Raw genomic sequence first — 21891 nt, forward strand, 5'->3', positions numbered from 1 at the left:
AGTATACAAACAATGTTACCTGTCAGTGTTTTCTAAATATGCTATTGCCTGAAGGAACTACCTTATGAACATGCAAGCAAAACTACACCCCATCTACCAAAATTTGCAGCTTTATTTGCATCCTGTTTCAGAAATATCTACTCCCATGTTTGTGCATGGAACAATTGCAGATGACAAATGCTTCTTCTACAGGGAAGATGAGGGGATGTACAGGATTGCTAGGAAAGTGGTGTTTTTTGTTTTGTTTTGGGGGGGGCTCTTGATAACAAATATCAACAGCTGTGGAAAATGTAAGTTACAATGTGTGCAACCCCCCCCCAAAAAAAAACCCCAAAAAACAAACCCACCCCTTTTCTTCCCCACACCCCAATCTCACCTCAGAAAACCAGAATAGGGCAGTTGCTCTTTCTTCTGCCAGTTGATGGATTACCCTTAATTTGGGACTCTTATCTGATCTGCTGAGCACTACTGCCATCCAGGGGCTTCTTGACTTGGCAAGAGATTAAAATCTATATATAAAGCAGGAAGGTAACTGTTAGTTAAGAGCGATTGTAGCATTACCATTTAAGATGGACACAAGCGTTTGATCTCTGTGGTGCTGGTGAAAGGTGCCATGTCGAGAATCCCAAGGCTGCTTTTTTCAGCAAGTAAAGCAGGTCTCCATGAACCATGGTGCTTCTCCTTGCTCCTCCCATCACATGCCTCCACACGGGCGGGCAACAGCATACAGCAAGAGCTGAAAAGGGAGGCGCAGCTACTGTCAAGCAGCTTAACTGCTGCGTTAAGAGACACGGTTCGCAGCACGCTTTGATGGAGACCAGATAAATGCAACGCATGGCAGGGGCGTCTCCTTGGGATGCTGCGGCTGTTTCTGGGCTCCAGTAAATGCCAGGGGCTGCTGAAGGTAAGTATTACAGCTGGATTCATGTATACTGCACCAGGCTACTACACTGCTGGTAAGACTTGGCATAGCTCCTGAACTTTACTAGAGGATCTTTGTTAGGGGGAGAGGCCAGGTGCTGTCCAAAAGGTAACAAATAGTAAGACTTGCTGGAGGCTGCTGCAGGCAGCACCACCCACTGCTGTACTCCAGGGCTATTGAAGGATTACAGCTGGGCTCCCCTCTGGCTGTGTGCAGGTGTGAAACAGCCAGCTGTGCTGTCGGGGGTTAGGGGAGGGGTCAGTACGGAAGTGATTGTGTTTTCTTCTCTATCAGCATGACTGTAGCCGAGTACTGGGAAGGAGAGAGGGACTTTGGTTACAGAAGGTGGAAGGGCGTGAAAAATGCCAGGCACTATACCTATCTACCCTTGACAGCATCAGTCGTCATGAGAAAGCAGGCAGGTTGGTCCTGGCATCGTGTGCTCAGCTGATACGGCGGAGGCAGGTTCTCACCTGCTGGAAGTACTGGAGTCTCCCTGTGCCCTGCTACTTTGTATAGCTGTCAGCAAATCTCTCAGGCCAATTTTGCCTCTGTTTTGATATGACTAAAATAGGCTGATTCCTACAAAACATACAAAAGGTGTTAAGGTGCTGCCCTGAAAGTGTTATGCAGCCTGTATCTGTGAAATATATTTGCTCAGCATAAATTGGTGCTCCGTAAACACAGTATCTGATTAATGACATAGAAAAGAGCAACCAACACATTAGGGCCTAACCTTGGAGTCTCCTTGCTGGGCTATTGTTTTCATTATGTTTTTTCTCCACAACTGATCATGTGCAACTGTCTTGCAGACAGGAACATTTGAAATCCTAGGTTTAACGTTATGTGAGTTAACACACACAGTCATGCATTTAGATTGATCTGAAAATATCATGAAATTACTATTATCAAGCATTATAGCTTGATCTTTCAGCAACTGGGTCTAATTCTCATGTTACAAGGAAGTGGAATTTATTACAAGCGGAATAGAGCACCTCTTTCGAATGGCAGGGATGGTAGTGGCTTGTAAAATGAAAGATGGTCTTATGGTAAAAGCACAGCATAAAGAGAACTGGGGACTGTATCAAAGCTTTTAGCTTATTTTAGTTTGCTATGAACTTGGCAAAGCCACCTGTCTGTGAGATGTGGAAAATCAGAATTTTGATCTGATTTTAGTCTTTAAGTATGGGATAAATATGTGACCTTGGGTGAGGTCCATGGTGGAGCAGTGGAGCAGCCAGCAGGTGTAGTGTTATCTCAGCTGCGTATCCAAGGGAGTCCTTCTTGCTCTCCAGAAACAATGCTGAGAGCCTGTTTCTCCCTCTCGCTGTAGAGTTAGAAAAAACCCCACGGTTGCAGAGACCAGACTGCAGCTGTTGCAGGCCAGCACCTCACAGAGCCCTTCATAAACCTGCTGAGCTGCATCTGGAAATGGTTTCATTATTTGCCCCTTACTACTTTGAAGGAAAGGTTTATTTACCCTTGCTACTTGGAGAGTTTGAAAACTTCCCTTCAATGTCCAGGCTAAATTTATTCATTGCTGGTTTTTGCCTATATTTTCCTCTAGTATAGTGGGCACTCTGCCCTGTGAGGTGTGCAGTCTTCTGGCCTACCAGCATTTAACCAGTGGCTGTGTCTCACCACTGAAAATTGCCTTTTTTTGCATGCTAGGAGCCTTTCACAAGCGATCAGAAAGTTTAGCTTGCTGTTCAAATATTGTTTCTACTTTGTTAAAAACAGGTGTCAGAGCTCTCTGTCCTTCACAGGGCATGATAGGAGCTTAGCAACAACAGCTCTTGCTTAATGTGGCTGATAACCTATCTTTCATGTAAAGGGTTTCGAGTCCATAATGAGCTTTTTCTATGCTTCATGGCTGATTTACTTGCCATGCAACTCCTTTTTGGGCCTGCTAATCACAGAGGTACCGTGTTTACAACCTCAGGGGTTTATTTGATTCCCTCCCCCCTTCCCCCCAGTCTTTGATGTATCTGTCACTTGCTAGCTGTAGGTATATAGCCTTTCCCTTTGACTTCCAGTTGTCATCCATGTGTCAGCTCCTTGAACCGGGATGGTTATTTATTTAGGGTTTATTTTGTTTTATTTCATTTTATTTCATTTTAATTTTATTTCAAAGCTCTGAAAGTGATATGTGATTAATACAGAGGGGCATGTCTTTGGGAAAGGAGAGCTATCTTCATTAATGAAAGCGCACATTTTGACACTCATAGCTCTGAGCTCCTCAGCTCTGGCCTGCTCCAATTGCTCGTTATCAACCGGGGCATGAATAATACAACACAAAAACCACTGACACACAAGCCGTGACATGAAACGCTGCCAGTGCCAAACAAATGCATAATTTAATAATATCAAAACATGTTTATCTAGGCACAGAAAACCCCTCTTTTAAATCACTAGTAGTAATCGTGAGCACGTGCTTGCGTGGTGGGGGTGGTACAGACGCCCGCAGTTAGGCGTGCTGGCCTTAATATTTGAAAATTAAAAAAAAAAATTAAAATGAAGCAAAAAAGCTAAGTACCCTTGAGCTCCGAGGAATGTGTGCCACTGCCCCGAGGCTAAACGCCCGGTTTGCCGGGGGGTGGCAGCGCGGGGCAGCCGCCAACGGCCGCGGGGCACCGACCCCGCCGCGCCTAGGGAACCGGCAGGGAGGCCCCGCCCCGCTCCGCCGCCGAGGCCCGTCTCCACGGCAACGGGGCAGCACCGCCCCGCTAGAGAGCCCGGGCCGCTGTTGCCTAGGCGACGGCGGCAGGGAAAAGGTGCTGGCGGCGGTGGGGGTGGGGGGCAGTTTGGCCCTCGGGGGCCGCCATCGGCAGTGACCCTTGCTGCGGGAAGGTGAGCCGGCGGCGGGGGGGGAGGGGCTAGTCCCCGCTGTTGCCGTGGCGACGGCGCTGGGCCGCGCCGGTTTGCCGCCGGTTTCTGGCATTGCGTGTGGCGCGGTTTTGTGTCCCGCAGCCCAACGAAACGCTGTTGCGTGGGCTTTCGCGCGAGGACAGTAACCGTGAGAGAGCCCGTGAGACACCTGACAGTTCGTGGGCGGTGACTCGCGAGGGTTACGCGCGCCGGCTTTCGCGAGCAGAAGCAGCTCCCGTTGGCCAGCACCGGTCTGGAAACCGGGAGCTGGGTAATACCCGTACATCCTCGTTCTGTGTTGCAGCTGAGGCCCTGGGGCGCAAGTGTATGTTCCCCGCAGTAAAACTGTACGGTTTGGATGCTTATATTGATATGTGTATATATATATGTATGTATGTATATATTTTTTGGTACAAAGAGACAAAGTAGTAAATGCCAATGACAGTATCCGTGTTTTTTTATAGTAACTGTGCCTAGCCTGCGCGTGGGTATAACCGAGCGGAAGTGTTGCTAGCTTTGAAGAGGAATTCGTAGTCACAGCATACATATCCCCTCCCCCCCAAATAATATAAACTGATAAAAATGAAGACTTCAGATTTTCTGAATACATTTGGTTCCCATTAAAGTTCAAGCACTTTAACTGTGTAAGAACCTGCATAGAATAGGAGCTGATTCAGGGTCTTCAGGATCAAGATCCTTAAACCAAAAACATCCCCTCAGCCATGGTTACTTTACATTACAACAGAAGAGACTGGGTTTATGCTGCTGTCCTTTATTATATGTATTATAAATAAATTGTGTTCAGTATTTGTGCTGAGTGACACATACTGGCATGAATCTGTTTCATTAAGAGCCCAATTCAGCTTTTCAGGGCACTGAATGTAATCGCTTCCCATAATTAGAAGTAAGGTAAGGAGGAGTGGTTCTTTTGTGTTGAGTATGTGGTGGAGCAAAGTAATCTCCATTAAGAACCTAGGCAGGTACCAGCACGCAAACCATAGAAATTTGTGAAGAGAGGAGCACTTCCCAGCAAAAAGGCTTACATGTTGAATGACAGAGTGATGGAAGTAGAAATGATGTAGAAAGCCAAGACAACAGTCTGAACAAACTCTGGAAATTTAGCCTGAGAGAAACCTAGTGTGAATAAATGATTACTATGGCAAGTGGTGGCTAAAAAGAAGCTGAAATTTAGGAGGAAAAATTGCGTGCTTTCCTTGAACAAAATAGGGATGAAACAAAAAGAGGAATTTCTATAAAGTTTGTGTAAACTTTGGTATAAGCAGGTTCGCATCAAAGTTTATTACCAGGTTTATTACCATTCTTTCCTCTTAACTAAAGCTTGGCTAAATTTTGAGGTCAAAAAGGGCAACATTTTTGTCAAGCATGGAGTACAGGGTCTTAAGAGACAGGTCTGAGCAGATGTTCATGTGAATAAATAATGAAGAACTCAAAGGTGCTCATCAGAATGTAAAACAAAAGCTTGAAGTAATATAAGCAGCATCTTCAAGTCAGAGCGGAAGTCATTGTCTGGGGCCACAGTTGCAAAATGCTTAGACCAGGTGCAGCCTGTCTTGTCTGAAATGGCAGGGGGGATCAGACAGTGAGGACATAAGGAGCAATAGCTGTCTCGCTGTTCCAGGGCCATCCTGGGTCAGAGCTAATTCTTAGATCCCATATTATGTTGCCATATGCTGATGCTCATAGAGTGATCTTTTAGTATATTGTAAATGAGACAGATTTATCCTGTAAGAGAGAAACTTTGAGATGGCAAATTCCAGCACACAGCAGAAGGTACAAGAAGAGGAACTTTTGAATAACCAACATTTCTTGCTTTTATGTTGCTTTTGTAAACAGTGATGAACAAATTAGGGAAGGAATGATGTGTGATAAAGCTGTAAAAAGAGCATAATCAGCTATCTAGTCTGTGTATCTCCACGTCTTTAACCCTTTCTTGCCTTTAGATGCAGATAGATGCCTTCAATTGAGTGAGCTGGGCAGAGCGTGGTATGTCAGGCAGTCAGCCTGGATCTCCAGGCACTGGCATTTAAGCAGTTCTTCAGGAGCTATTGGCACCTGTGTGCTAGCCAGTCCAAAGATTGCTTAAAAGATGCAGTTTTTTGTAGTGACTCTTTTTCAGTTCTGCCATGGATATGACTATATCCAGCCTGATTAACTGGTTGTTGAGTATTTCCCACTGTTGTCCTCTTTGGAAATTCAGATTGGAACTGAATTCTTTTTCCAGCAGCCTTAATCAGTTTCTGTGTGACCTTTTTTCCTCTAATATTAGTGGAAGTGATATGGTTTGAAAGCTAGCTGCTTGTAGCTGTTCAGTGACTCTAGCAGAATGTTTGTGTCACAAGTCTAATGAATGTCTTCTCATTTTAATATGCCCTTATGGGAAACTTTCTCCTGATTTGGTGTATTGTAAGATATAGCAGGGGTCTTCTAGGGCTTATGCATCCCACAGCTTTCTAATATGACTTTAAACAAGATTTGTTTAAAGGAAGGTGGGCCAGGCAGATGTAAAGCAATAACGTAAAACAGGGCTGAGAGCAGTGGAAACTCTTAGTGCTTTTAATAAACATAGAAGAATCATCTCTTTAATGAAGCACGGGACTACAAGTCACGAGACCATGAGTTCTAGTCTTAGCTTTGCCAAAGATTGACTGCAAGGCATTAAATGACCTGGGTTTGCTTTGTCTCAAATCTCCACTTAGTAGCTGGAGCTGGAAAGGCAAAAAATGATTCATGTTTATAAACCATTTATGAGCCTTAATTCTGAGGTGCTGTGGCATTATCTAAATAGTAGTATTGATATTGCCCACAGGTTTTATATGGGAACTGTGAGAGATATCAGTGTTCTATTTTTGTGTGTCACTAGTGTTTTAAAACAAGCCTTTTTGTCCTTTTGTAGTATTACTTTAACACATCACCAAAATGAGTGAAAGGAAAGATCAAGGCGATCCAGCAGACGTGGATGATATAACAGAAAGCTTAGAGTATGAGGATGACTTTGAAAAAGACCTTGAATGGCTAATTAATGAAGAAGAAAAAGAAAACCTTGGTGAAAGAGAGGTATTTGTTAAATTAAATGTTAATTATTTTATTTAGAAGGCCAAAAGAAGGATATTTAGAATTGTAAGCACAGAATTCAATGTGATTTGAAATGTGGTTTGAAACGTGTATGTACAGTCACTGAATTTGGACAAGGAGGGTTATTTGGAATTATAGTGAAAAATAGTTCAGTGAGCAGGTTATTTTGGTTATCATTGTCTTAAATCAGGAAATTCAGTGTTCATTGGAAAGAATATATTTGGTTCAAAAATACTTCCTGCTTCTAGTGCAGGTTCCTGTAACTATTTGTGCAACTCACATTACTCTGTTTTTATGTTGTCACAGATCACTTTACTGCTCAAGCTGTGGTTTGTTAAACTTTGTGTAGATGGGAATATGGGGAAACTGCAAAAGAGTTGTTAGTGCCAAAGAGGCTATTGGTTATGGTATCAACTATATTCGATAGCCTATCTTAGGATTAATGTAATCGGTACTGCTGTTCTCTCTCTCTTGCGCTTTCCTGTCTATTTCTCTGATGGTGTTATTTGTTGGGAGAATAGACTGAGATAGTTATTTTTATTTTTTTTAGAATCCTGAACAAAATGCAGAGGATATTGATGCAATAACTGATAAAGTCTTGGAGGACTTTGAGGAAGGGGAAGACAGTGAGGAAAGAGAAGAAAATATAGATCAGCTTTCTGAGGCAAATGTAGATATGAAAGTGAATCTGCCCAATGAAGAACATTCGGTATCCAGGTCTAATGTTAAAGAGGGGGACCATATATCTGACACCGATAGTGAATGCTCTATCCAGGAGTCCAAGCTGGAAAGTGAAAAGGAGCTAGATGAGGAAGAGGAGGAAGAAATAAAGCGCTACATCTTGGAAAAGATTGAAGAAGCCAACAAACTGCTAGAGAATCAGGCTCCTGTGGATGAGAATAGAGAACGGAAATTAAAATTTAAGGATATGTTGGTAGATCTTGAAGTTCCTCCTTTAGAAGATGCTGATGTTTATAAAGCTGATCTTGCAGGAGGAGACGATGTTTCGAATAGGCTGTCTCAGCTGCATATTTCTAATGAAATGGGACAGGAAGGCACATCATTTTCACCAGATACTGGCAAGGATGAGGAACAGAAGGATGGGAAGATCCTAGTGGAAAAAGATGGAAAGTTTGAACTCTTGAATTTACGTGATATTGAAAGCCAGGGCTTTTTGCCCCCAATAAGTGTTTCGTTCACTGATATTGAAACTCAACATATTTCTCCCAAATCTTCACACTACAGTTCTTGTGGCACTGTGTCTCGAATGAAGGAAGCATCTCTAGTAAGAGCAGGAGTACATTCTTTCTCTCCTGCTGAAGAAGAGTGTGTGTACTTCCCTAAGCCTCCATCTAACCCTAAGTGTCGTCCAAATTCTGCCATCAATGCTGCAAGAAGTCTGGGAAGACGGAAGACTCCACAGAGAGCACAGTCTGCAAATACATCTGTGAGAAGTTCCACTTACTGTCTTTCTCCCAGGCAAAAAGAGCTGCAGAAGCAGTTAGAACAAAGGAAGGAGAAACTGAGGAAAGAGGTGAGGATACAGAGGCATCGAGCAGATCACAGTGACCATCACACTCCTCTGTTTCACAGAGCCATGTGTTCAGTGTATTTGTTTCATCTTTCCATGGTAAAAGAGGCAGTAATAATAATTCTCCAAAGTTTGTACAGAATCTCTCAAAATTCCTTTCCTTAAAAAGGAACAGGGTGGCACAGGGTCATGACTTGCCCACAGGAGAAATCAAATGTTTATTTAATATATCCTTCATAAATATGCCTTCTTCTGCCATATTGTACTTAACTTATGAAAAACGTAAAAATGTATTACTTTATTTCTTCATTCTCAAAGGGGAACTAATAACACATTATGGATTTCCTAGGCAGGGAACATCTCTTGAGATTATTGGAATCTGTTAGCTTCCCCCTCCTTACTTCCCCCCCCCCCCAAGTAAAGTACAAATTGTAAATGTGGAGGATGCAGTCTGAAAGTTGCATATAGGTGAGAGGAACATCATCTATTTGAGGGAAGAGTCGATTTCTCTGAGTGTTGAAGTTAATGGGGATTATAGTTTTTGTGCCAGAGAGCATTAAAACCTGGTAAAATGTCCCAATATCTTTCTGAAGCATCATTTGAAATCTTTTCTCCTATATGTAGACACTTGTCATTAGTCAAAATGCGATTAATACTTACAAAAAAGTTTTCTCAAATTTGTAAAAATAGATTCATTTTGTAAGCTTGAGAAAAGTGTTAAGCTATTAGTGCCTCCCTAATTAAATACATTACGACTTCATGTCCAGAAAAATTTCCTGTTTAAAACCCAGTGCCTGCAGTCAATAGATAGTTAAAAATCCTTTAGGGTTTAGTGGTCTAGCAAGCCTGTGATGTTTCTTGTTTTTAAAATGGGTCAGTTTAAGCTGATTTTAAGCCATTCAGAGCTATTGAACAGATCTTATTTTAGAAGTCCTGACCTGTTTCTACTGAAATGTCTGTAAGGTGAGATGAATCATGGAAATGGAGATAATCACAAAAAAGGGTCAGACTGAAAGTATCTGACTGTAACCTGCACTAGCGAAGTGCTCAGGCCAGCATTTTCCTAAAGATAGTATATCAACTTGATGCAGTCTTTGAGTTTCACCAGCATTTTTGTATGTTTCAGATAAAATTCAAACAACTCGCTTATTGTCCATTGTGAGTGTAGGCCTTTGCAGATTAAGAGGATTATTTAAAAAAATAAGATTTTTATCCACTCTTAATTTCATGCAAGGAAGAAGAACGGAAAAGAGAACAAGAAGAACAGAAGAAAAGAGAGAATGAGATGGTTTTTAGAGCTTGGTTGCAGAAGAAGAAAGAACAAGTGCAAGAAGAAAAGAGAATTCGGCGTGCAAAGGAGCTAGAAGACTTGAACAGCAAAGTAAGAGCTCTCAGTTGTAGACATGGGAATTATAGTGCTCTGGTTAAATAGAAAAAAAACGAATTTTTAGCCGGTGTGCTTAGATAAGTGTAGGAAAATTCACAATGATGGGAATTGTTATATATTGTTATATTGTTTCCACTGAAGAGCTAGATTGATTTTCAGGTTCAGCATTGTTCTGCCTGGCAGGGTGGCTTGTGTCATACAAGCTATATACATGAACTTAGTAGCCATGCCATCACTTACAGAGGACATAGTGATGCTGTCTTTCAGTAGGAGAATAACTTCATTGAGCCCTGGAGTCAACAACAAGCAGAGGAACCCTTTGAAGCATATTCCTTACCATCAGAGCGGGTTGGCAAGCAAGTTAATGTGCATTACTTGACCAAAAACTTCAGATTCAGATGCTCTATTCTGAAGTTCCTGTGTCTTGCAGCGATGGGATCAAAAAAATAATTTATTTTTTCAAAATACTGCTTTGAATGCTTGCTCACATATATATTCCATGATAAACTAGCATATGCTCTAGTTTGCTTATAAAGCATGTTTCCCAGTTGTGGATGGGAGATGTCAGGGAAGTTTGAAAAATTATTAATATTAAGGTCACTTATTGGGAAGACTTATGCGTGTATGTCTTTTATTTAAATAGGAGAGGAGCAGAAATCCAGAAGAAGCCTTCAAGTTATGGCTTAAAAAAAAGCACCAAGAACGCATAAAAGAAAAACAGATAGAATTTTTGAGACGCCAAGCGGAGGGCATGACCTTTTTTCCGAGAACAGAGGAATGCAACAGAGCCTTTAAAGAGTATGGTCACTCTTCTTATTTCCTGGGGAACCAGACTATTTGAATATTGTGTAGTCTTTCAACTTAGACAAATAATCATAATCAACTTAGAATGTAGTCATTTTACAGTACATCATTACTGCTGAAGTCCTTATTAACTTCCTGCATGAATAAAACTTCATAAGCTTATACCCTAGCAAAAGGATATTGGTTCCTTGGTGTTGTCTATCCACTGTTGTGAAATTACTTGTCAAGGCTTGAGCTGACCTAATGGATTGCTTGTGCTAAAAAGGGGAGCTCCTTTCCTATCCTTTTTTGCCTGTTTTAGAGAAGAGTTGTGCTGATTCAATTCATTAAACAGGCAGAAAACTAACCTGACAACATAGTTTTTTTTTTTCCTTGAGCCTGTGGGCTCAATCAGCTCAAAGAAAGGGGGAGGGAAAGGTGGGTGCAGAACCAAGAGTATTGGGATGGAAAAGCAGGGCCTCCTATGCTTGGGAGTGGCAGGCTCTCAGACTGGCTCAGCCATAATGCATAAGCAATATCCTGCAGGACAGGGTGACTCTCGTCATCTGGTTGGATTGTTAGTTAAATGGGGACTAGCGTCCTTTGAATGGCTGAGATAAAACTTGTTTTTCATTGTCAGATGTCTAGTCCTATTTTTTTTTCCTCCACAGATGGCTAAAAAGAAAGAGAGAAGAAAAACGAGCAGAAGAGCTAGCAGCTAAAGAGCGAGTAAGGCAGCTTAGGTTAGAAGCCAGAAGAGCAAAACAGTTGCAGAATATCCATTGCATTAGTTCAGAACCTAAATCCTTTCGCTTCACAGACCACTACAGCTGAAGGTTTGATGTAACCCCAGACTTCTTTGTGGTGGCACTTTTACTTCTTATAGCTTGAGCTTTTGCTCTTTATAGCTGCTGACCTTTTGTGGTGTTTTAAAGCTTTTAAGTAAGTTTAATAATTCTTTTCACTGACAATGAATAAATACTACCTATTTATTTGTATTTTTTGTTGAAAAGCCTGCTTTTATGTATAACTCAGGGATATTCTTGGTTTGACCAAATCTAAATGAGAGCAAGATCGATATGCAAGGGTGGCCAATATGAATTCCTTTAAAAAGCACTTTATACCAAACTCCATCATGAATTCCTGGATGCAGGCTCTTATGTAAAGTGTTGAATATTTGCTGGATTAATATTGCTGTTTGCTGCTGCTTGTGAAAACTGCACAGTATTTCCTGTTGTTGGAATATGCTGTTTCCTGAATCTTTGAGATACCGTTTTCCATTGATCTGTAGACTAGCTGTTACTTTGCTGCTCAACCAGTGGAAGATTTTAGTTCCAAGATAGGGGTCACAAAAGGCTATCAAGTACATGAACTTGCAACAGTTTTTGAAACATACTTCTGTGAGCCAGACTGACACATCCCTATTCAGTAGTCTCCTACTCTCTGAAATTAAAGATGATATTCAGCATGAATTTGAACCCTTAAAAGTAATCCAGCTTGATTTTGGTACACATGTTTATGTTTGCTAAGTCATTTTAATAACTGCATCACTTTACTCAAATAATTGTGAACTCCAACCAGAGACCAGGCTGAGCTCACTAACAAAGAAATAAAGTTATTGCCAAATAAGGAATGTGCTGTCCAGCTGTGTCTATGTCCCTGACATATTTCCTTACAGCTCAGTCTGATCTGACATTGTCTTTATGATAATTACAAGAAAAAGGCCTTGAACCCCATCCAGGATGTAAGTGGTCTTTAGCTCCAACCATGAAAAAAATGACAGAAGTAACATTTGTATTTTTCTCCTACCATTTTGAAGACTGTTATAGACATGTTCCGGAGGGTGCTGCTGTTTGACCGAGGGTGTTAGGTTGCACCTTTTATCAGCACAGGTAAAAGGGCATGGATGCGCCACGTTAACAGCAAGTTAGGCTAGTTAAGAGAAATATGAATAACATCTACTAGTTAAGTACCTTCCCCCTGTACTTTCCCCTGACACCAATGACTGACTCACTTTTTTTGTCTGGCAAACACTTGCTAGGGGAAATAGTTGCAAAGATTCACAGCATCTCCCTAACGGTAGTAAGCAAGAAAAGAAAGTGCTCCTCCATTCATTACCTCAGACCAGTACAGTGGAGTGTCACAGTTCTTATGTCATACAGTTCCTTTAAGCTGCAGAGAACACAGAGTCAAAAATACTCCACTTGTGTCAAGTCCAAAATGGTAACTTCAACGTATGCAAAGAAAGTTTATTGTAAAGTTTTCTTTCTCAGCTATGAAAACTCATTGCACACACTCCTTTTTATTACTAAATTTAACAGGCTGAACATAGAATTGAAGACAGCCTGTCACCTTAGAAAAGCTTAAAAAACACGCATGGAGATGACTATGTTCCATTGTCTTTTGAATTTTTTTAAATAACCTTTTAGCACTTCATTTACTTTGGTATAGTTATGGTTTTGTCTCCGTCTGAACAAATGCATTAAGATTTTCTAATATGACTATAAATCTAAAATAGCCAGGGGCATCTCTATGCTCTACAAATTGGACTGGCATAACAATTCTGGTCTTGCATTTGTAGATGGAAATAAGTAGTAGAAGTATCCCACAGGCTAGGGAAGTCCTGCTGGCCCCTAACCTCAAGACATAGAGAAGAAGACACTGCATCATTTCCAATGCTAAACCCACCCTTTATGGAAAGAAATAGGAAAAGGGGAAGCCTGCTGAATATCAATTAGTGTAATTCTTCAGAAAGAGTGCATGTGCAGCTGCATTGGCTGCGTTTTTAAAGGGCTATGAGCTCTCCTTGACAGTGGTTGCAGCAATTGAAAGTTACATCTTCATATCTTGTATATGGGTGAAACCTTCCAATACTCTTCTTTGTGGAAAGAAAGGAAGAGGGAGAAGCCTCAGAAAAAGATGTTGATGTTTCTGTACATGCAACTGGATCCAGTACATGTAGCACCTATGGATGGAAAAATTCATAATGAAAATATATCCATTAAGTCTAATGAAATTTACCTTTCTGTAACAGCTATGAAGCATTTCTGCTCAAAAGCAAGGTTTTTCAACTTTATTTCAGGTTGAAAACTAAGTATGCATCTATCCAGACCCTCAATATGAAGACTTTAAGTATTATTTACAGATTAGTAATGTCCATCAGAAATTTGAGGTACAATTTTATTGAAAATTAAAAAAATCACTTTTTTCTTAGCAGAGATGAACTAAATAGGCAAAACCAACATATTAGATAACTAGGCACTGTGTGTCTTCTGCTGCTCAACTATTATTCAATTGCTTCCAGACTAAACTATTAGTTTATTTTGCTATTTAAACATCGAATTTCATGCAGTGGAACCCCATCCTGAAAGATAATCATACAGCTTCTCCGTCTCTTTCCACTCATTGTCAATGAAACTGTTTTGGAAACAATAGAAACTACTTCTGAAGTGTTATGGCTTATTCCCACCTGAACTAGGTTTCTTCTCCCATTCAGCTTTTAAACTCAACTAAGTATTTTCAGCTGGCTTCCTCCTGACACACTAACCCTAAACAAATTTTGACCCAGTCATTTGCAGTGCTAGCAACAGAGAAGGCAACAGCACACATCCTTTATGTTCTTCTGCTTATCCTTCCAGGTTTGTTTTTTAAAGAGCAAACATACAGCTCTATTCAGCATGTTGCCCCTGCATATAGCTTTTAAAAAAGACAAGACATTTAAGTAGTTGAGACAATGCAACCTTGTCCTTCAGAAAACAGGCACCTGTGCTGTGCTGAGAGATTGAGTTATATGAAGGGTTGTTTTTTCTTGGGGGGGGGGGGGGGGGGGGCAGGGGGGAGACTTACCATTTCAGCCATTTTCTCAGCAGGGGTACTGCAAAACTCCACAGCTGTTGAAGTCTTTTTTGGACTGTTAGTGCCAACATTTCCAAGAAGATGTGAGCTTACAGCTTTGGCTAGTTTACAATTCACAGCTGCTAGCTCTGTTGTAGTGTGAGGTTGGGCACTAGGATAGTACGTCTGCTGTCTCCCCCATTGAAGAGAAACCATCAGCTCCTCCAGCAGTCTGTGCCAAAAGGAAGATAGCGCTATTCGTGACTTTTGTACTCCATACTATCAGCACACTTCAAAGCAATTGTCTCTTCCCAAAACTTACTGCATTAGTCAAACATTGACCAAAAAAGTAAGTTTAAGTACTTAAAGACAAGGAGGCAAAGAGGCTGTTCTCCAAAGTAAGGCCTCTTCACCACAGATTTTTAATACTGGTGAAAGACAGAAACCTATTCAACATTTGGCAGGATGGTATTAAAAAGTCAATGTAGGTAGAAGAATATATACATCTTTGAAGGAGATACAGAAAACTTGAAATCGAGTCAGTACGTGATTAAGAATAGAAAGTTCAAGAAGGATATGACGAATGCCAATTCCATAGCATGTGATTCCTAGGAATTCCCATCTCCAAGTGAAGATTATGAAAAAAATATATCTGCTTTGACTCTTTCAGCTCTAAGACTGAAAAGTGACTGCACTATCAGTCAGCATAATTGATTTTGTTAAATATGGCAGGAATAGGGGGAAATAATTTACTCTAGGCAAGAGAAGAACCCAAATAGACAGAAATTAAAAGTTTGCATGGAGGCAGTCCAGTTTAGGAAAAAAACAAACCAAAACCAAACCAAACATACTTTTGTGTATCAATCATTTCTTGACGGAACTGATCACGTTCATTCAACAAGTCCTGGATTGCACTCTGAGCATCCCTGGTTTGACGCTGCAGAACTGCTCTGGTATTGGTTAGCTCATCAGCCATAACCCTGCAAAAGAAGTCTCCAGTCAGTAGTTTAAATAAGCACTTTAAAAGTCAGCTTTATTCTACTACAGACAATAATTTGTCAGCTCAAACTAAGGGTTAAGCTGCTGTCTGTTCCCACCCCCACGCAGGGTGTGTATCAGCCTAATTACAAAAGACATATATTAAGAGCAATTTCTGTTTAACTACAGTGAACATGAAGTGACCATACTAGCAATGTTATGTTATGTTTTGATTTGCTGAGTTTAAATAATTTTATGTCACTTTATACAAATGCAACAACAGACATTTTAAAACACCTTGGGTAAGCAAACATACTGAACAAGTATCCTGACAGATGAAGCTGAATACATTACATTTTACTGACATGGCTCCCACAAGTATGCTGTAATCACAGCTTCTCATATGCATCTCTAGAGAGGGAAGCTACAGCTAGACACTGCAGTTCAGCTTTCAGGGGAAACAGCTAGATGGTATATGCTCTAGGTACAAGCATTTAAGAGCTACACATGAGAAAACTGCTGTCATATTTTGCTATGCCATCGGGAGATTTGGCACTTGTCTCTAAAGCAGTTATTTCAATACCTGAGATGCTGTAAAAAACAAAATCAGACTGCCATTTAAAAGCTACCAGTACGAAACCCAAGACCTAAATGAACCAGAAAGTTAGGAGACCAAAGAGTGTTACTCTAAGCACATCTCCACACTGTCACAAAGTGTTTCTAGCAGGGACTCACATCTGCTATCTCAGGACTGCTATTAATGCTAAAGAAAGAAGTTAAATTAGGATAGCAACACTTGCCTAGCTAGGGCTATCACAAATAGTTACCATTCACTCAATATGCTAAAACTGTTTAAGACCAGCAACTTAAAGGGAGAAGACCATTCTATTACTATTTCCTTGAAGCAGTAAGGCCTTTTCTTAGTACGCATTAAGCATCACTAAATAAAATTAAGGCACTTATATCTGAGCATAGTAGAACATTAAAAAAACCTAGAACACTATTTGCAGCATTGTAAGTCACTATCTGCCTAAATCAATTACACTTTGGAAGTTAAAAGTCTAATCCATTGTCAAATAAGATTTTGAGATACTGACACCAACTTAGTATTTGCTCCTGACTCTTGCTGCGCATTATTTTATGGTTACAGAAGTAACAGCAGGTTTCTTAAGAGTAACACAACCAGTCTTTAATGAAGAGGTCTACCTCTTCTTCCATAGTGAGCTGCCCTTCCCAGTAGATCCCTAAACCACTGTAAGAAGAGTTAGTAACCAAACCAAGATCTCCACTAATAAAAAAGTGACTTGTATCACACTTGGGAAGAGGAAAAAAAGAAACAAAAAACTATTTATCTTTAAGGTGGGTCAAGATAGTTGTCCTGGAAGATTTTTCTAAATCCTAAACTGGACACAGTTCTATGAGAAATAAGAACTTTTCTTCCTATGTTGACAAGAGCTAGAGTTAACATTTTAGGAGTGTTAGGACCCACTGTATTGCCTTCTAAAAGTTGAATTATTCAGATTTATAAGGACACTACTCTCTTTATATCATCTCCGTAAGCTCAGACTTCAGAATAGCTGTTGGTATAGCTGTTGCAGCTGTCCTCTTTATATATATATATATATAAAAAAATATATAAATATACATATATATGCACATTTACAGACATTGCATTGGGCGTATGTAATAAAAGACTAAAGGAGAATGCTGTTATAACAATTCTGTAAGAGAAAACACCTGCTTGCTAGGAATTTGCTTCGCCACACATCACACTGTATAGACATCCGCTCTAATTGTTCAGACAGTTGAGACATATTCCGGCCTAGGACCTCATTTTCTAAGATTAGCTGATTTTTCTCACGAGCCATCCGTTCAAAGTGATACTGCAGATCATCCCCAACAGAAGCAACAAGTAATTTCTTCAACTCCCGATTCACCTGGAATTAGACCAGACTATCTTATAGTGACTTAATTATCATTACAGTACCAAACAAAACAAAACAAAAAAACCCCAAACCCTTCTACCTTCTGAATGTGCTACAATTTATTGAAAACATGTAACCTTACGTTGCCTTTTTCATCCCAGACTGGGACACATCTTATGCAGAGTGTGTTAAGCCTCATTATCCACTACAGTGAGCATAAACACTTAAGACTAAAACCTGTTCACATCCTTATTTAAATTATAGCAGTGGGCAAATAGGATGAATGAAAGCTTGTTCTAAGTAACAGGGAAAGCTTCAGTAGCATTCAGGTCTTGAATCAGTAAGATAAAGGATTAAACAAGACATCCACAGGTATTTTTAGGTAGAAATCATTCATTTTATGCTATCACATCTTTCACTTAGCAGTTGGATTGAGGAGAAAAATTGTTTCTTATGAAAGGTACATTTCTCAGCAGCCCACTAATGGCTTTCTCCCCACTTTAAGTATTTGAAACTTTTATCTGCCGGCAGAGAAGAAACACTGGACTACTTAGATTGTAGTTCTACTCTGCACTTTAGTTGGTAAGTTCAAAAGCGTAAGTATTTATTACAAGGCACAGCAGTTCTCTCATAGCAGTTCTTCTTTGTTTTCACAAACTGTCTAAATAAACCAAAGTTACTCACTTGTGTGAAAGCAACCCCTGCAAAACCTTTCATTTCTTACCTCTGTCTGTACACGCAGCTGATTAGAGAGACCTTCTTTATCCTGTAACAACCTTTTTTCTGAATTCTTTAGCTTTTCTACTGTATTTTTAAGCTCTAGCAGTTCTTTGGGATCTGCAGCTCCATCTGACTGATGGAGTGTGTCTCCTTTATGTCCCACTGATCTAGCTACCTTAGCATTTTTAGTTGGAACAATATGGGTGATAGCTGCTTTGGGGACTAATATACGAACAGCTTCAATCTCCACTGATTTATCAGCATGTATTTTCCCAAGCTGCAAAACACCAGGACTCAGGGAAGAGACTGTCTTTTTTTGTGGGCTGTGGTGGATGTGATAGTTTGTAGTGTGGGCTCCAGTGATTACTTCCACCGATTCAGTCGTCTGTTCTGTTTCCATGCCATCTCCAGGTCCTCGGATGGGCGATGAGGCATAGTCAACTAAAATTTAGAAATAGCGGAGGAAAAGTTTACCATCTTTTATTTTGTTGCAGGCTCATTGTAACTCATCCCTCCATTTTTGTACTTCAAAGTTAAGCATTTTTATTTAACCAGCATATGTAAGACACTCCTTTTCAGCAGCAATTATCAAGAACAAGTCAGAAATCTAGACAAAAAATCATCTACCCAATCCTGTGTTGTTCATTAATACCCCTAATACAAAACCCAGTCATTAATCTGAGTTGTATTAATCTTCATTTCATGCTGACATACCAGATCAGGTAGATGCAAATATGAAAAATAGCTAGTAAGGAGAAAATTTATTTGACAATATTACTCATATACCAAAAGCAAACTTCAGGTTTTGGGAGCTGATAGAGCTAGAGAAGTGTCACTTCAAAAACAACATAATTAAATGAAAAGCAGCTACTAGCTACATAGCTGCTAACAACTTAAGGAGTTTAACAGACTAAGTACTGCTATCATGTCTCTTGGTTGTCCAGATGAAGGTTTAAGAAAAGCCAACCAAACATTTCCACTTCATTTCTAATCAATAGCCCCCAGTCTTCCCCAAAATGCCACACACTGATCTGAATTCCCAAATGTGCATGATAAGTAAAAAGAACTCCAGTAGACACTGAAATTGCTACGTTTTAAGCTAAATAAAACATTACCATAGTAAAATATCTTCACTCATTGTCGTAATGCCAATTAGGCATGAAAATTTCTTAGAACATAGCTAGACATGCTGTTTTCCTTTGTAATATGGACAGTAATGCAAGTCTGTGTCCTCTATCCAAATACTAATTTTCAAAAATGCTGTAGTTGTGTGATTACATTGCCCTACTTTCAAGCTGCTGAAGTAGGGCCAACAGTTCTAAAGACTGGAGGAAGACTGAGACAAGTGTACACACTGATGATAGCACAAGCGACAAACTTCATTTTCCATAAAAATCTAGATTGAGAAACCACATTCAAGTATCTGTTCCACCCAGGCAGCCCTTTTCCACTGCAATTATAAAGTCACATAACTATTTCCTAGCAACTAAATATGAAAATAATTTTAAATGAATGAAGTCTAGCATAGCTCTGCTCTTTAGAACTCAAGTTAAAATAACATGTAGGCAGACAGGATTAAAGGTACGTGAGCCACTTACCTTTTCCTAGAGATGCCATTTTCTCTTTAGTTTAGTAGTCAGCTCTATTAACTACATAAATCTGAGGAAGAAGGGAGAGGGGAAAAAAAGTGTTTATAACAGTGACAGTTAATCCTGGATTACCCTATTTGTTAACGCAGCCTCTAAACTACAGTTCAGTAGCACACTGATGTCCTCTTCACCCGAGGGATGAAGACCATCTGGAAAAAAAACAACCAAAACCCCTCTAATTTAAGAGTCAAAAGGAGAAGGCTTATGGGACTCTTGGCATTTGTTTCTTCTTCCACAAGAGCTGGACTTCAACTCCTATCTCTTGTTTCCCATCCAGTGCCAGCCTCCCTTCTTCAAATTTCTCTTCCCAGTCTCTCCCCTTTTTGAATTAGCCCTCATCTTACTCATGGGGTAAGCTTCATGACCATGTAGGTATAATCTAAGATCATCACAGAACCTCAAGAAAGGGGAATCCCACATTTTGATTAAGACAGACCAAGAGGTGAAGAGGAAATAATGGCGGCTGCACAGTTGCTTCAGTCCAGCTTGCTGATCCATTTAGAATTTTTCTGGTAGAGCCAATCCCCAGCCAAACCAGGAATCAGTGCCCTCCGTGGCAGCACACGCTTAGTTTAAGCCAGTAGCAAAATCGCACCCTCAGAGTGCCCCAAATAGCCATCCTGACCATTTCCTCTCTTATCCACCCAGCTCCATTGACCCTTTCCTTCCTTATCCACCCAGCTCCATCCACTCCCAACTCTCCAGGCCACTTACCAGATTTCTAGGACCTGCCATTAACTATGTTAGTTTCTCAGCTTGGTGTATCCCTGTTTTTTTGCTTCAGTTCTCCCAAGTATTCAGGGGACTTCAGATACATCTCCTAAAGCTCTCACTTGCTTTTATTATACCACTAACTGAAGAGGTTGAACTACAACTTCATTGGCTTCCTTTGCTATGGCTCTCTGCTCTGAAAAGAGAGTGGTAACAGAGAATGCACTACTGCCAGCTTTCTAGATCCATGCCTTGTTTTGTGACAGGTAGGTTTATCTTATGTGAGTACCAGAAAGAAAACAGAAACAACTTTCCCTCCCTGCATTTACTCAAGCTATATACACAGGAACATCTTGCTCAGGAAAGTATCCTGATCTGCTAATCACCATCACCGCTCATTCATTTTTGACTGATCTTAATTCACCTGAGGAAAATAAGAGAATAATAAAAACACAGCTACTCAGAAAGTGGCAAGAATACTCAATAATAAAAGTCTGAAAGTGAGTATTTAGTCTTCGCTGCTTCATTTGAGACCATCTGCCAATGATCCTGCTCCCTCATTGTTCACGTTGTAATACTGCCCTCAAGTATTTGAAAGTCTCAATATAAGTCTTTGCACATATCACCCTTTTACTACATTCTTACAGGCAAAGTTACTTCATTGTTAGCTGAACTGTAACCACTAGACTTCCCAGGAAGACATCCTCAACAGACAACTGGACGTGCCTTTACTTGCAAATTCTTAGCGACTTAAAAAGAGCCGTTTTAAGGTCACGCTCTGCAAAACCCCACCCGTGACAACCGATACAAAAGCGTCCTGAATTAACAAAGCAGAGTCACGAGGGCCCGGGAGAGCCGCCGCCGCCGCCACCCAACCGCCGGGCGCCCCGACCTCGCAGCCGCTGACGGCTGCTCCTCGGCTACGCAGCGAGGGGAGGCGACGCTTCAGCCCCAGAGTTTCGGGTTAAACCCGAACTGGGAGCTACCCGCGGATGGGGAAAACCGGCTCCGCAGCCCACAGCGGTTCCGCCCAGCGTTACAACAGCGCAGGCAACGCACCAGGCCCGGCACCAGCGGCACCGGGCTGCCCCCCCTGCCGGACACCAGAGCCATCCAGGCCCCACAACCTCGGGGCCGGCCCTGCCTCCGCCAGGACGGCCCCGGCCCCGGCCCCGGCCCCGGCCCCCAACGCCTCCCCCCCGCCGCAGCTCGGGCGGAGACGCCAGACCGGCAGGCAATGCCGGGCGCCTTACCGTAGCGCTGGGAAACCCCGCAACCGCCACCGCGGTCGCCCCCTCCCGCCCGAACTTCCGCTTCCGGCCGCGTGAGCAGCGCTTCCGAGGCGAGGCGCGGCCCCGCCCCGTCGCTCGCGCAACAGCCGCGCCGCGCGCGGGGGTGGTGCCTCGGTTGCCAGGGCGCGACACCGCCCGGCGTCGCGTCGCGTCGCGTCGCGGCACAACGGCGGGGCGGGGCCGCTGACGCCATGGTGA

The 21891-nt window shown here is 41.5% G+C and overlaps 3 protein-coding genes across 8 annotated transcripts in view; 2 read left to right on the plus strand and 1 right to left on the minus strand.

Moving 5' to 3' along the window:
• The first annotated feature begins 759 nt into the window (after positions 1-759).
• Positions 760-12272, plus strand: CCDC181 (coiled-coil domain containing 181). 4 transcript variants are annotated; one of them, XM_064520697.1, is made up of 6 exons: positions 760-904; positions 6705-6865; positions 7434-8417; positions 9649-9795; positions 10445-10599; positions 11256-12272. In XM_064520697.1, the coding sequence occupies exons 2-6, from the start codon at positions 6728-6730 to the stop codon at positions 11416-11418; spliced, it is 1587 nt and encodes a 528-aa protein (XP_064376767.1). In that variant the 5' UTR covers positions 760-904; positions 6705-6727; the 3' UTR covers positions 11419-12272. The 4 variants fall into 4 exon arrangements, with proteins under 4 accessions (XP_064376767.1, XP_064376769.1, XP_025968139.2 ...); XM_064520699.1 differs by lacking the exon at positions 760-904 and adding an exon at positions 3727-3772; XM_026112354.2 differs by lacking the exon at positions 760-904 and adding an exon at positions 3824-4137.
• A 535-nt stretch (positions 12273-12807) lies between these two features.
• On the minus strand, positions 12808-21781 carry BLZF1 (basic leucine zipper nuclear factor 1). The gene is made up of 7 exons (XM_026112356.2): positions 21655-21781; positions 19640-19700; positions 18046-18482; positions 17134-17333; positions 15270-15398; positions 14431-14650; positions 12808-13549 (listed from the first exon to the last, which is right to left on the minus strand). The coding sequence occupies exons 2-7, from the start codon at positions 19656-19658 to the stop codon at positions 13370-13372; spliced, it is 1185 nt and encodes a 394-aa protein (XP_025968141.1). The 5' UTR covers positions 19659-19700; positions 21655-21781; the 3' UTR covers positions 12808-13369.
• The window catches only part of NME7 (NME/NM23 family member 7), a 96644-nt gene continuing 96485 nt past the window's right edge, over positions 21733-21891 (plus strand). For 2 of the 3 annotated variants that reach the window (XM_064520720.1, XM_064520734.1), the window contains exon 1: positions 21751-21887. Coding sequence is in view for 1 of the 3 variants with exons in the window: in XM_064520736.1 (XP_064376806.1) it covers positions 21885-21887 (3 nt within the window). In the remaining 2 variants the exon portion in view is untranslated. Of the gene's footprint in view, positions 21888-21891 lie in introns of all 3 variants that reach the window. The other variant, XM_064520736.1, reaches the window with a different exon arrangement.

Source organism: Dromaius novaehollandiae, chromosome 1 (genome assembly GCF_036370855.1).
Source record: "Dromaius novaehollandiae isolate bDroNov1 chromosome 1, bDroNov1.hap1, whole genome shotgun sequence".
Classification (NCBI taxonomy): Eukaryota; Metazoa; Chordata; class Aves; order Casuariiformes; family Dromaiidae; genus Dromaius; species Dromaius novaehollandiae.